Source organism: Gymnodraco acuticeps, unplaced genomic scaffold (genome assembly GCF_902827175.1).
Source record: "Gymnodraco acuticeps unplaced genomic scaffold, fGymAcu1.1, whole genome shotgun sequence".
NCBI lineage: Eukaryota > Metazoa > Chordata > Actinopteri > Perciformes > Bathydraconidae > Gymnodraco > Gymnodraco acuticeps.
The window spans coordinates 59271-74964 of NW_022991215.1; the positions used below are offsets into that span (position 1 = coordinate 59271).

The 15694-nt window shown below is 45.4% G+C and overlaps 1 protein-coding gene across 1 annotated transcript in view; it reads left to right on the forward strand.

Moving 5' to 3' along the window:
* Positions 1–15450, forward strand: part of LOC117561376 (divergent protein kinase domain 2A) — a 31598-nt gene extending 16148 nt beyond the window's left edge. The window contains exons 3-4 of the mRNA XM_034238693.1: positions 8785–9088; positions 13195–15450. Coding sequence (XP_034094584.1) covers positions 8785–9088; positions 13195–13541 — 651 coding nt within the window. The 3' untranslated portion in view covers positions 13542–15450. The remainder of the gene's footprint in view (positions 1–8784; positions 9089–13194) is intronic.
* Positions 15451–15694: the final 244 nt, after the last annotated feature.

A 15694-nucleotide genomic window follows, 5' to 3' on the forward strand; every position in this document is an offset into this window, starting at 1 on the left:
TAAGAAGTAGAAAGTACAGGTATTTGAGTTCAACATGTAAGAAGTAGAAAGTACAGGTATTTGGTTCAAACATGTAAGAAGTAGAAAGTACAGGTATTTGAGTTCAACATGTAAGAAGTAGAAAGTACAGGTATTTGAGTTTCAACATGTAAGAAGTAGAAAGTCGTCAGAAAAATAAGTAGTGGAGTAAAGTACTGATACCAGAAAAATGTACTTAAGTACAGTAACAAAGTATTTGTACTCCACTTCTTCCCACCTCTGTGTAGCAGCATGTCTGTGCTCTCATTCTCCCTCTAAGACTTGGCTAACCCATTTCTATCACTGCATGCAAACTCACTGAATCCTGTGCAGGCTCTTTCGTGCTGCACATGGCAGTATTTACCCCTGGGAATTGTTCGAGCACCGGTGCTGAAGTTTAGTTTTTGATACTTAGTGTGTGTGCTGACACGACACGGCTTTAGACAAGTATCTGCACACGGTTGTAGATGTCGAATTAAGTTTAATAAAAAGGCTTCAAGAGTCTTCCGTCTCTCTGCTGTCCTCCCCTCACCTCTCTTTGCAGACTCACCCGTACAACCTGTCATCCTGTCCGATAATTAAGTACATGAAGTAAAGTACTTCATTAAGCATTGAGCAAGAATGAAATCCAATAACTCCTGCTTGGCATTTTCACATTTCACATACAGTAGACACAATATCCAGCTTCTTCATAGCCCTCATCCTACTTTGACTAACAACTACGTACTAAGTGCATCGATTCACAAGTCTGAAAGTCTGTCAAAATGTGCAACAAATGACATAAATTGAAGTAAATTCACATGTTGAAATGTATTAAAATGTCTGTTATGTGTTTAATGAACATGTGTCAAAAACTAGTGGAGATTATGGATGTCCCAAATGTTAGTTAGATGTTTAACCAATCAATTATTATATTATTAACCAGTCGTAATAGAAAACGTAACCTATTCAAGACTCACATTACATTAATTAATTAAATTACTAATGATATTTCTACCCTTCCTCAAGACTCATCTGTTCCATACTCTCTTAGTATTTGCCATACTTGAAATAGCCAGCTCCACATTTTTGAAGTAGAAAGTGCAGATGAATGCATTCGGGAGGGTTGGCTCTGTTGAATGCATATCGAGGAACACTGCATGGTCTTGGTATTCTAAGTGACCTCCAGATGTTGATTTCTCATCTGAGCTTCTTAGTGTTCACACACACACATGCACAAACACACACACACACACACACACACACACACACACCAGCGGTCCTTTCTACTCTCCGTCTTCTTCATTCAACGATTTTCCCAAGACTGCTGCCAGCTCTACAGACTGACTTTGCACTCGTTGAACCACATGTCTGCTAAACCAAGGGGTCGGGCCTATTCCAGATTGAGATGCAAACAGTCTCCATCGCTCCCTTCTCTGCTTTCTCCACACACACACACACACACACACACACACACACACACACACACACACACACACACACACACACACACACACACACACACACACACGCACACACACACACACTCTCTCTCTCTTCAGCTCGCTGCTCTGACTAGGCATTTCCTGGCTTGCATGTCAATCAATCAATGTTTATTTATAGCCCAATATCACAAATGTTACATTTGTCTCAGTGGACTTCACAGAATGTGTACAGAATATCAGTATGACAATACGACACCCTCTGTCCTTAGACCCTCTGTCCTTAGACCCTCTGTCCTTAGACCCTCACATCGTACAAGGAAAAACTTCCGGAGAAAACCCACAGTTTAAAGGGAACATGGGAGAAACCCCAGGGAGAGCAACAGAGGAGGGATCCCTCTCCCAGGACGGACAGACATGCAATAGATGCCACATGTCTGCAACGGACAGCATCACTGCCCTGTATTGCAGGTTTTTGGGGGTGGAACAATGCGAGGGAGAGAAAGCGGGGTTAGCAGGAGAAACGGCAGCATACGGGAAGAAAGGGATAGCGCCATGTGTGCCAGAACCAGGAGTTAGAGCCGGCTACCCTGTGGGGCCTGAGCTCTCGTTGCAAACTAACCAACTGGATTTTAAACTTAAATGGCCAGCAGAATGCCAGACGGGGCTCGCCTCCATCCTCCAGACACACAAGGTCAGCAGGAGAGCCGCACAGAAAGCAGCGTTTCAAGCCTCGCGGAGCAGATGTGACTCCTTCTTAGCGCTAAGCCCCTTTTGATAAACAGTAATAGGGATGCACGATATTGGTTTTTTGAAACCGATACCGATAACTTCCTGCTTCTCAAGACCGATAATAAAAAAAAATGTACGCCACAAATTATTTTAACGCGATTAACGCATGTGTATTTTTTTCCCTCGGCCCCCCCCGTAGTTTCAGAGCGCATCGAGTTTAAAATACCATCTACAAGCTGATGCTGACAGCCCCGCTCCTGCCGCCCGCTTTTGGCAGACCACACTTCCACGCTCACCGGCAGGCACCGACTGGCTGTTGGGAGGACCGGGAGGGTGTGTGTATGTGTGGCCCGAGCGAGCGAGAGAGAGACCTTACGTGCATTGTTGTTGTTAGCATCTGGTGCTAGCTAGCTGCGCTAACGGATATAAGGAGCTGTTTAAATGAAAACAGAGGAGCGACATTTAGCCACAACTGCGCCGAGCACTTGACTTTATGCAGGAAGCCAGACAGTGGGACATTGTACGAAAAGTCAGCACGGATAGTGCGCAACATGATTGCAGCGTCCAGGCAGCTCCGGTTCGAGCATATGCCTTGAGTTGCACATAGCTCCAACGCCCATACCACCGACGACATGTTTGTTTACTGTCCTGGCTTCACGGCCGCACACCATTTACGTCACAGCCAGGCATGAGTTAGGGAGCGCTGGATTTGTGAAGAACTCCCCTCTTCCTAAACCACTAATACCACAGTACTGGCAAAACGGGAGGAGCCGAGTGAAAAACAAGCGCCCCTCATCCCAATGCACCCACACCGCAGTATTTCTTTCTTTTTTTGTACCCAAAAAATATATTGTATATTATCGGGGCTATTAATACTGGTATCGGGTTTATCGGGATGACGTCATAATTCCTAATATAATTATCGTGCATCCCTAAACAGTAATGTTCATTCTGCAGCATCGGGGTTGAAAGGCTTTCTCTTTGCTGTGCTGTTGTTGTTGTGTCTCAGTGAACGTAGCATCTGTCCACCACGCTTCCTCAACTTTTACCGTTTGATCCCTGCACTCTTGTCGAGTCCCGTCCCAACTTGTTTGCTGTGATGCAGTGGGGTTTTGAAGAGGACAGAAAATGTTGAGAATTTTCCACCACACCCTGCTCAAAGCTTTAACAAGCCACACACATGAAACACCTCTGTGGGAAACTACTAATTTCCCTGCTGCTGTGAGGAGTTGTGGTTGAAGGATGAAGCCAACTCGTTCTTTATAAATCTTGCATAAACACCGCTGTGTGTGTGTGTGTGTGTGGTGTGTGTGTTCTGCATTGACGGACCAGTGTTCTTTGCAGACCCAGCCAAGGCAATATCTTGGGAGCCGCTCGTGTTTACTCGACCCACTGAATGGAGGTTGTTATCAGCCCTGGTCACGTTGCATGTTCTCATTCACATGCACTTGGATACGTTTCACACCAGACACACAAAGAGCCCCTTTTCGAACTCTCTCACACACACACGCCCTCCCCCGAGTGGCTGAGTAGAAGGGCATGCCTTTGTCAGCAGATGTCAGGACGCAGGTGTGTGTTCCTGTGCCGCTCGCTCCATTCGTTTCATCCTCTACTCCAGAGGCTGCCCATTTGTCTGTGGCCCTCTTTCATTTCAGCCCTCTCCAATCTCCCCCCAAGAGGATGCCTGTGTGTCTGTTCTATTACAGTGAGGGGAGTGGAGAAAACAGCCCCCTCCCTACCAGTCAAGGCTACTCTAGTGCACTGACACAACCTTTAAGATTAGATTAGTCAGACTTGAACCTGGAAGTCACTGTGAGGTCGTCTGTATTTGACTATCCTGTTTTCCCACTCTCACTTTCCTCGTCTTTTTCTCTGTAACACTGCAAGAAATGCCATAAAACGTACAAAATAAATGAGGTTCTATAAGTCAAAGGTTTTGCTAAGCTGGAGATAAAAGGTTTTTTATCCAGTGACGGGAACAAGAAGTGATGAGACCTTTTTTAAAGCCGTAAAAGTCGCTGAGATGTGACTTTGGCAGATTTGCACCATCAGCATTTGTGAATCACATGGAGAGAGACGACTTGTAAAACTCCCTGCCTGTGAGGCCACACACATGCAAGCTCACACACATGCAAGCTCACACACACACACATGCAAGCTCACACACACACACACACACACATGCAAGCTCACACACACACACACACACACACATGCAAGCTCACACACATGCAAGCTCACACACACACACATGCAAGCTCACACACATGCAAGCTCACACACACACACACACATGCAAGCTCACACACATGCAAGCTCACACACACACACACATGCAAGCTCACACACATGCAAGCTCACACACACACACACACACACACACATGCAAGCTCACACACATGCAAGCTCACACACATGCATGGAGACTGGGCTTTCCAATTTATTTCCTCCACCCCCAGCCCCCCCTCCTCAACGCCTCATTGCGGACGTTAATGACTTCTGCGGAGTAACCGTTTAAAGCGCACTAAGGGAGAATGATTGGTTGGACTTGTGGAGTATTTATCAAGCTCTGCATTGGGCCATTTTAAATCCGAATGCTGCTCAAGATGCCCACTTCCATGTGCCTGCTTACGCTGTCAAATCAAAGTTTATTTAAATGGCACAACATTGGTGTGCTTTACAGATTAACAGTGCTAACAGATACACACAATTGCAAGACAATTATAAATAAGTAATGTGAAATACAAGTCAAATAGATACAAAATACAACTAAGAGACAGTAAAAATACAATAAAAAATATAAGACATACCATAAAATGTAGGGCTCAGGAGGACAAACATAGGGTCTCTTTAAAAAAGGAAGGTTTTCTACACACTCTTATAATTTTGGACACTGTCTGCCTGTTAAGTAGCTCTCACTTTTTAGACTTTGGGCATATTAAATATAGGAGGCTCATAAAAATAGGTATGAGTTGTCAAGACCTCGCTAATTGAGGCGGAGAATGAGTGACGTCTTTGTTAAGACCCGCGGACGAGGGCAGGACAGACATGAAGGCGTTCTCATAACAGCCGTTGACAGTGTCTGAAAGTAGCCTCGGGGCATTCATCCATCCCCTCCCTCCCCCATCTGCCGTCTCTCTACTTTTCCTCCCATTCAGGCAGCAACCTGACAACAAAGAGAGAGATGTGTTTAGCAGGCAGGTCTTTGCTGGTTTATTCCTTCTGTCCACTGGAGCGAGGAAGTGAAAGACAGTCTTGTTTGTCTCTTCTGTTTGTCGAGAGAGAGAGAGAGAGAGAGAGAGAGAGAGAGAGCTGGTGCTGAGGCTAGCTGCCCCCTCTCAGAGCCACTCTGACCAGTCTCTCAGCAACACTGCTCTCCAAACACCAATCACAGTCAAACGCATTATAACACAATGCAAAGACAACTATTTACAACATTGGAAAGAAGAAACTAAAAGCCAAAGTAGATTAGAATGTTACCTGGCTCTAAACAGAGAGTATGAGCTGGCAGAATATCTCTCTACTGTCAGAGATAGAAAGCAGAGACAGATCCTAACCAAGTACAGGCTCAGTGACCACAGACTGGCAACAAGACTCAAAAGATCCTGGCAACCAAAAGAGAACAGAATATGTGGTCACTGTACGACAGGTGAGACTGAGACAGAGATGCACTTCCTCCTGAAGTGCCAAACATTCAACGAAGTGAGGAGCGTTTACTGGAACAAGTTGAACTCTGTAATCCCAGGTTTCAAGGAGGTTGATGACCTCTCAAGACTGAGAGTACTCCTAGGAGAAGGAGACAAGGCACATCTTACTGCCCAATATGTATACACATGCCACAACCTGAGGGACAGTGAATGAGACACACACACACACGTTGAAATGTAATTGTATCACTGTATATATATATATATCATCAATAATATGTAAACATTTGAAATGTATGTTAATGTTGTTAATTATTTTGTATTGTGATGCTTTGGCAACATTGTTTAATTTAACTTTCATGCCAATAAAGCTCCTTTGAATTTAATTGAATTTAATTGAGAGAGAGAGACTGGAAAGGCTAAGTTTTGTCAACAAGACCGAGAGCCGCTTAGATTGGCCCAGAACATAAAGCGATCCCAAGGTTTGAATCTGGGTCAAAGGGAAGCGGGCCTAATAGGGATCCAGCTGATCCAGCCTAATCTGTGTATACTTAAAAAAAAAAATAGAAAGCCATTTTAGATATTTAGCCTGTTAATTCACTAATCCTAAAATCTCCTGTGTAGGAATGCCCATTGGCAGGATACACGTACGCTCAGTATTTGGGAGTGCAGTCAGTCAGCCCACCATTTTCCTTTAAAAAAAGAGACATATCTGCTTCCTCAGATTCCCCTTCCTGTCAAGTTTGCTATATCAGAAAATGTAGAGGTAGGCTATTAGACGAGAGGTTTTTCCAAGGAGGTTGAGGTGAGTCATTGCCAAGTGTAACGGCCCGTCCACACAGCGGCGTGCGTTGACGCTTGCCGGCGGGCGTGTCTGACACTCGACCAACAACCAATCACATGAATCTCCCGCCCCTGACACACAAGCAGCGGTTTGATTGGATAGAGCTTGTACTGGCATATGATTCGATTGGCTGACGCTTCTACCGAGGCGTCAAAAGTTGAACATTGCTCAACTTTTGCAGCGAGCCACGCCAGCAACGCTCCACGTCACTTCCCACGATGCAGTTCGGCTAAAAGTGACGTCACCCCATTCAAAGTGAATGGGCAGAAGCGTTGGAAGCTTCAACGCACGCCGCTGTGTGGACGGGCCGTAAGTGTGACAGACTCAGACAGACAGGCAGGCTTCTGGAAGACGGCAGCGCTTCCTGGAAAGACTTTTGTCTGGCCTGCAATTGATTGGGTCACCTCAGGGAAATGGGCTCAGCCAAGACTTATAATTGTCCCTCCCCCTTCTCTTGGTGGAGGATCTAAGAGCCACCTATGGTATAGACACAGTGTGAAAGTATTGTTTTCCAAGGTTGTTGTCCATCTAAGGCCCCCTTGCAATGCCTTAATTGGGTTTAGGTGTTCGATAGCACAGGTGGGATCCTATGCTTTGGTGTTCAAGCAGTGGTTAAAGTAACTAAGTACATTTCAAGATCTGAGTACTTCTCCCAACTCTGGCACTCAGAAAATTCAATCCCAGTCAAGAGATGTAATAAAGAAGCTTAAGAGCAGCGTGGTTTGAGACAAAATGTCCAAACACTACTCAATGTGGCTCTAATTTCATTTCGCAGCATATCCGCGGTGATTTCTTTGTCACATTTTGCAATATGTGGCAGAGGTCCAGCTGTTTTCTTTGAGATACAGCAGCTGGTTGGCCAGCGGGTGGGTTAAAATGTATGTTTTTAAATAATTTGTATTGCATTAAAATTTAAAGGGAGTTAGGGCAGCCATGCATATTTAAAACCCCCCCTCTGGACATGAATTGAAGGCTGGCGAAGTATTGTATTACCTCCATGTGTAAAGTGAGACTCAACAATCATAGAAGTTCACACCTTACCTGCAGTGACACGGTGCGTTCGCTGCCTTATCTCCGATGCAACCCGAGTTTTCGGAAAGGGAGGGTGGGTAGTGAGGCTCCTGTGAAACATGAACTCCTGATTCTGTCTGTGCGGCGGCTGCCTGCCAGAAACAGCAGCCTAGGAGAGATTTGTTACATAGAAATTGCGGGCTATCATTAAACTAGCATATGGCCGGGTGTTTATGGAGAGAGATAGGGGGCCTATGGCAGGCGGGTTTATTGTAAAAGATGGGAGCTTATCACTTGTGGGCTGCCAGAAAGGGGGATTTGGAGCGGCAGAAAAAGAAAGTGATGTATGGAGGGCGTGAGTCACCTGAGCTCATGAGAGGGAGGGAAGCAGCAGACATACAGAAAGCAGTCCCTTAGCAACGCAGCTGCCTCACAGCCTACTCATTTAAGTTTTCCATTTGACTTTGAGCGATGGCACATAATGGCTGCCTGTGTTTGTTTGAGCTTAAAAAAATCGAGTGAATCTGAGAGAGATTAGGGTCTGCAGCGGTGATGCCACTACCTTATTATTAATCAGTTTTAACCTTGTACTACACGGTGTTTTCTCGTCAACACGCCCAAACTGCATTAACGGTTGGAAACATCATGTTTAAATCGCCCCGCTGCTGCATCACAACACATGAGGCCTTCCTGCTAACTGCTGCTACCACAAATCACTTCCCATCACTTCTCTGGAAGCACTGAGTGTATCAGCTCATAGCTGGGGGGGGGGTTAACACAAACTGGCTCTTTTCTTTTATTAAATCTAATCCGTTATAACCTGTGCTGGCTCGGATTCATGTGATCCTTTGGCAGATTCTCCACCGTTGTGTTTTAAACATCCCCCACGGCTGCCCACAGCTCTGTGTTTGATGTCTGGGGTTTCTTTTCTTTTCCTTTTCTTTATTTAGATACTATGCAAGTCAAACAAATGTTTTCTGACACTGCGAAGGTCCTCGCACTTCATGTGTTTTTAAAAATCCAACAGGGTATTTCTGTTTTTTCTTTCAGCCAGCGCTACATTACAGAGCTTCTTTTATCTATTTCTAAAAACAACATTCTCCTCCTGCAGAGCTTCCCCTCAGACGAAGGGTGGCCGTTCGCCAAGTACCTGGGAGCGTGTGGGCGCATGGTGGCTGTCAACTACGTGGGCGAGGAGCTGTGGAGCTTCTACAACGCGCCCTGGGAGAAGAGGGTAGACTTGGCGCGTCAGCTCATGGATATCGCCGAGCAGCTCACCAACAACGACTTTGAGTTCGCCCTCTACCTGCTCGACGTCAGCTTCGATAACTTTGCGGTCGGCCCACGCGACGGGAAGGTCATCGTCGTCGACGCGGAGAACGTTCTGGTGGCAGACAAAAGGCTGATCAAGCAGAGTGAGTACCAACACCTCCTGTACTGTATGTGTGGGTGTTTACATCCATATGTCTGCCAGTGATTCCTTATTCCCCAGTTGCTATGACAATTCCACGTGGGTTACACCTTTAGGCGTCACCGCAGCTGGAAATGCAGAGGAAGTAAATGCTCCTTTTTACATTACAGTATTTACATTACACTAAAACTACATCTTATACAAATTGCTAGGGCTGTACCCGAATATCCGAATATTCGTTCGTTGGAGTACTATTCGAGTTGCGGCAATTTATTGAAAACTCCAATATCAACGTAAGAGCTTGTGCCTCTTCGGAGGGTGCTAACACTTAACCATAAACGTTATCGTTTACTTTCTCCGTCTTTATATGTAGATATTACTTTTTCTCCGTTAATCTCCGTCACGTTGTTTCCATAGCAACAACAACTTCCTGACAACAGCGCTACCTCTCCTTCAAAATGAAAGCATGTCCATACAAAATAGAAAGCCAAGCCAAATTACACTTAAGACATTTTCAACTGCAACGCAAGTAACAAACACAATGCGATATCCTTTTCAATTTCAAAGAACACAAATTGGGTTACATTAACAAATAACTATAAAACAACAATACTGTAGAATAACAAAATGAATGCCGTGAATAAACCGAAATACTCGTGTTGAAGTGGTTCGCTGCTGGCCCCCCCGCGCGTGCCGAATATTCGCTGCTGATTACTACCGGAGCCCGAAAAAGGGTACCCCTACAAATTACTGTAGCAGAGGTGGAAGAAGTACTCAGATCTTGTACTTGAGTAAAAGTATAAGTACTCAGATCTTGTAGTAAAAGTAGAAGTACTCAGATCTTGTACTTGAGTAAAAGTAGAAGTACTCAAATCTTGTACTTGAGTAAAAGTAGAAGTACTCAAATCTTGTACTTGAGTAGAAGTACTCAGATCTTGTACTTGAGTAAAAGTAGAAGTACTCAGATCTTGTACTTGAGTAAAAGTAGAAGTACTCAGGTCTTGTACTTGAGTAAAAGTAGAAGTACCAGAGTGTAGGAATACTCTGTTACAGTAAAAGTCCTGCATTCAAAATGTTCCTCAAGTGAAAGTAGAAAAGTATTCTCATCAAAATATAGTGAAAGTAGCGACAGTAAAAGTAGTCATTGTGCAGATTGGTCCATTTCAGAATAATATATATGATATGTTTTATAATGATTGATCATTAAAGTGTTCTCAAAGCTGGTGAAGGTGCAGCTAGTTTGAATGACTTTGTATACTGCAGGGTAGCTGGTGGATTTACTCCAGGTGGAACTAAAGTCTGATTCAACACTTGGTTATATTTCACATCATTCATCTGTAAAGTAACTAAAGGGATTAAATACATGTAGTGGAGGAAAAGTACACAGTAGCAGAAAATGGAGATCTCTAGTACAGTACTTGAGTAAATGTACGTATAACTTGACACCACCGGTTCTTCGCTTGTCTTCTCATGCAGTAGTTGTTCCTCAAAAGCCTCGCTTTGATTCAAACACTGACCACATGTTGAACTCAGAAGAAAACACTGCGCTGTATGTCTCAACCATCAACTGCACTTTATGATGCAAGGTTCGAGGAAAGGTCTCGGGGGACTGAAAGGCTGTGTGCAAATGTACACATGCTCAAATTCGGCCTCTTCTTCTAAGAATACAGCAACCCCTCCGACACACGTCCCAATCAAAGCAAAGATCGGATAACAAGCCATCTCTGCTGCCCTAGTTTTCCTCTCAGAATAAACCTCATAACAAGGAGTAAGCTATACATCACACCCTCAGCATGGCAGTGTGCTACTTCCTGGGGGCTACTTCACAAGGACCACCCAGTCAGGCCTTTAGATGTATCCCCTCCTGCAGAAATCCTATTACAGTGATAAACTGTTGTGTCGCCAGGGTATCCACCAGTGTGTGTGTGTGTGTGTGTGTGTGTGGAATTTATCCTAAGATTAAGTGCCACTTTGCCAAATTACACGATCAGTCAGCAGAAAACAAATTTAGAGGTGTGAAAAGTCAAGGCACTCCCCTGTAGTTTCTCTCCGTGATTAAGCCGGTGTGTGTGTGCCGTGTTTTAAAACTGTGTATTTATATTCATCTTATTGCCAGTGGCTGCAATTTTCCACCCCCATTACAGTAGCCCTTTGAACGTCCAGAAGCACAATCCAGGTTGAGACTCTCTTTGTCTGGCCGACACATTTAGAGCCCGGCGACTCAAGCTGCTTACCCCGGCCATTCAGAGTCTAATCCGAGAGAATGTTTACGTGCCTACCGCCAGTTTGTGTGTCTGATCTGTGTGTGTGTGTGTGTGTGTGTGTGTGCGTGTGGGTTTGCCCAGCACAAAGGAGAGGGGGGTAATGATGAATATTACGAGGTCACGGCCACGTGTCGGACAGGAAATAGGCGCCGTAACCTCCCCGAGGCTCCACAAGCAGAAAATCCAATCCCTTACAATTAGAGGCCGAGATTGAAGGCGAGTTAAAGTGTGTGTGATCTCATCAGTCGTAACCGAGGCCAATTGATCTGCAAACACGCAGAGAGACACGAAAACACACACCCCTCTTGTCCGGGGCCTTCATATGGATGCAGCGGGATAAAACTCTGTGTTTCCAAGTTGTGTTTGCACAGTCCAGTGGTGCGGAAGAACCCATTCCCCATCATTGAGTTTATAGTGTTTGAGGATGGTTTCACCCCCAGTGAATTTTTTTTTTTGGAGACACATGCTGTATAATGTAACACACACGTCACTCATTCTCTCCGCTCCCTGGCACATGCAAACACACTTCACAGACTCGCTCTTCTTTCTTTCTCCCACATTCAATAATGCACTCTAACACGGAGCTGCTTTTATTAAAACATGCTCGTACTCCTGAATGCAAGTAAGGCCGCGCTAACAAGCATTTCAGACCGGTGTCCCTCCTCGCTGCAGACAGGAGAAGAAGTGTGAGGTGAATGTATGCAAGTCTGACCCGAGCCCCTTAACATGGAAGGTGCAGGAGGCGAGAGAGGTGGCCCCCGCTCATTTGAATTGGAAATGATTTCATTTGCTTTGGAAATATTCCGGCTTTGTTAGGCCAGCTGTAAGAGCGGAACAGAGGGGATCGGGGTGCAAGTAAATAGACCTCAGTCAGCTTGCAGTTGAAAGTACTTTTTCTGCTGTGCTCATCGTCGTCCTTGAGTTTGAACCTTCCCCTCCGGTGTGTGTGTGTGTGTGTGTGTGTGTGTGTGTGTGTGTGCTCTCTCCCGATGCCATCTGTCAATCAGTGCTGCGGTTTGATGCATGGCCAGCTCTGAAACATTAATTGCTTTCACCTCACCTTGCTACTGCCACGCTAACGTCTCTATTTGCGTGTGTGTGCGCTCGTGTTCATGCACACGCACTCAGATCCATCACCTCCACTGATTGAGGTTGATGTGCCCCTCCTCTTCGGGGGCCACAGGGGCCCCTTGCTAACAGGGCAGTGCTGGATGTTTGATTGAGTTGATGAGCCGGAGGAGAAGTGCATTACAAACGCTGATTCGCTGATTACGTCTCTGCGTCCTCTGGGTCCCGCCCCCTCCTCTCCCGCCCGATAACACTATCGATCTGCATTTTAATGCACAAACCGATCGCTCTCTCATCATTCCTAGCTTCTTGGCTCTCTCCTTTTCACGGCACAATCCCCTAAAGAGGAAAAGCTGTGGGAAATGAGCTTGAGAAAGAATCTTTATTTGCCCAATAAATCTGGAAAGTGGTTCATTTCTGTCAAATCAAAGTGCAGATGAGTTGTTTGGCTGTGTGTGGGGAGAAAATAATTTCCCGTTAGTGCCCTTGGGTTGTCGAATATGGCACCTTACCCTTCTAGTCACGTTGATTTCTTGGCTAATAATTTGCTCAAACCTTTACTAGAATAGTTCTTCTTACTAATCATATGTCCAACAGTTGTATTATTTCAAGATCAGTTTTGAACCTATAACTGTTTGACATTTTAATAACAGTTAAAGAAAAGGAATATCTGAGAAGAAGAAGGTTGGTTATATGTCCAATGTGCTCTGTGTTAGAACCAGGACATTCATTTTGATCATTGTGTTTTAATTGACCCTCCTCTCCTGCCTCCTTGCAGATAAGCCGGAGAACTTCGACGTGTGGTACGAGAGTCGCTTCGAGGAGTGCGACCGCGAGGCCTGCCTGTCCTTCTCCAAAGACTCGCTCTGCACCCGGGTCACCGTGGACCACAACTACTACGCCGTGTGCCAGAACCTGCTGTCGCGCTACGCTACGTGGCGGGGCACCACAGGGGGTCTCCTCCACGACCCCCCTGCCCACATAGCCAAAGACGGACAGCTGGAGAGCCTGTTGGACGAGTGCACCAGACCCAAAAAGCGATACGGACGCTTCCAGGCGGCCAAAGAGCTGCGGGAATACCTCACCCAGCTGGCCGCCTCGTCCTCCTCCGTCACGGCCAGGTAATGAACGTAGTCGGCGTTCGCCCCAGAGAGACTGTGCTCTTCATCTCCGAACTCTCACGCTCCTGGTTCTCCTACATGATGTCATTCGCTCCCCTTTGTGCAGTCAGAGGGTCTTGCATCAGGAAGTGTAAGAATCCAAACATGAAAAGCAGATTAAGTTTAGCTTTCACCTGACTGTGGTGAAGAGGAGTGTGGCCTCTTCAGAACCAGGGCAGAGAGGGGGTGAGGCGACCTCTCCTCTCCCAGGGTGGGCTGCCATCCGTGGGTTGGGGGAAAGGGGCTCTGGTACTCACACTACATTGGACTCGAGCTACCGCAAACCAGAGTATCCTAGCAACAAGGGCAGCGACGTCGCACAGACCACATCCCCCCCTGAACTGCTGTTTTATAACATTGAGTCTGTTTTATTTCTCACCCAGGATCTCTTTATTTTATTCAGGGCTGAGTTTAAGCATACTGGTGCGTCAACATTTCTGCTGTGCCATGGCTTTTTCTTTCGCTGTAGCATGGCTGCAGGGAAGGCGGAGCAGCATGAATCTCCTGCTGTCAGGCGGCAGGTCGAGAGGAGAGGCAGGGGGTCGGGATGGGGGGGGATGGTTGGTGTTTTCATGCAGGAGCAAAAGAAAACCCTTGACAGCTATATAAGTCTAATTTCCTGCTACTCCAATCAATCACTTGATTTCCAGGTTCCAGTTGGCAATCATCTTTTTGAGTGTTTTTTTGTTCCTTTCCAATAGGAAGAGTGAGACAGCTGCACATAGGAAAAGGAAGGGAAATATTGGACAGTGGTCCCTTGATGCAGATGTGCCTATACCAAAGAGGCTATATGTAATATTGAGAACCTGAGCAGTACAGAGTGACAGCACCTCTCCCTCCAGTTGTTCCCCAGTAGAGCTGTAGAGCAATGTGTACACAATCCTATAAAAGATGGCAGGCTGATTTCAAAGACGTCGCATAATAACCCACTCTGCTTTGTTGACCTCCCATATGATAAACTAATGATGGATGCTTTTTGTTTCTGCTAAAACACATCTCGACTTAATGAAAGAGGGAAATGAAGTGATTCTTAAGAGGTCCAGAAAACACAATAAAAGCAAAGCAGCGGCCTCCAGTGTCGAGTTCTCCTTAAATGTGTTTAATTGATAAATGAATCCCACTGTCAAACGCCTCCCGCTGGTGTTGAGCGCACTAACCTCCATCAAGTCAATGTTAAAAAAGGGATCCCAAATGATTCCCTGCTACAGAAACAGCTTCTGACCTGCGCTTTTAAAATGTTGCAGCCCAGAAATCTCTGTTTTAATATTTAAACGCTCAGCACCACTTAGCAGTTTTGGTTGATTTTACACTCAGCGGACCGAACGAATTAAATCACAAATACAGGCTTGTTTGGTAATGGAGTATGAGAGGTCTTAAAGAAAACCCCTCTTCGGCTTGGTGTGTTTTGTATTTCATCTGTTTTAGATGTTGTGAATCAGGCCCAGTGGAGTTGTGTGTAGCTCGGTCAACAGATAATCAAGTAACTATGAGCCACTCCATGTTCGGGGGAAACTGGAAAGCACAGGGGTTGCTTTTTTGTAATTTGCGAGACCCTGGGAGCTGACGTTAAACTTGTCAATGAGGAAAAGCAATAAGGACAAGTTTGGCTAATGGATTTCTGGTTTTTGAACCCCCCCCCCCCTCCTCCCTCCTTTTGTTGTGTCAGAAATATTTCCTCTGAATGGAGGACCTGGAGGGATTTGTACGTGCGTAATTAACTGTCCACTTTTGTACTGTAATTTCTTTGTTTTCTTTGAGTATTATATCAGCATTGTCTGATTTTTCCTGTGCCTTTCATTCAAAAGTTGTATTGACAACTTTTAGTGGGTTTAAATATTAAAATAAATGAAGATATATATAGATATATACACTTACTCTGTGTGTGGGCTCTTTCTTGATTCTTCTCATTATTTCCCCGAGTAATTTGCACGCGATTTTTGCCTCGAGTCTACATCGCCTTTACAATTTGATTCAGTGAGGCTCAGCTGGATGTCAGCGTTCGCCAATTCTTCTCCCTTTTTTCTCATTCCTCATCTCGGGTTTGATCTTTTCATATCTTCATCTTTCCTCTAATTTGGATCCAAGCCCAGTCTTCCTTTGTTGTGCTCTCCACTCAAC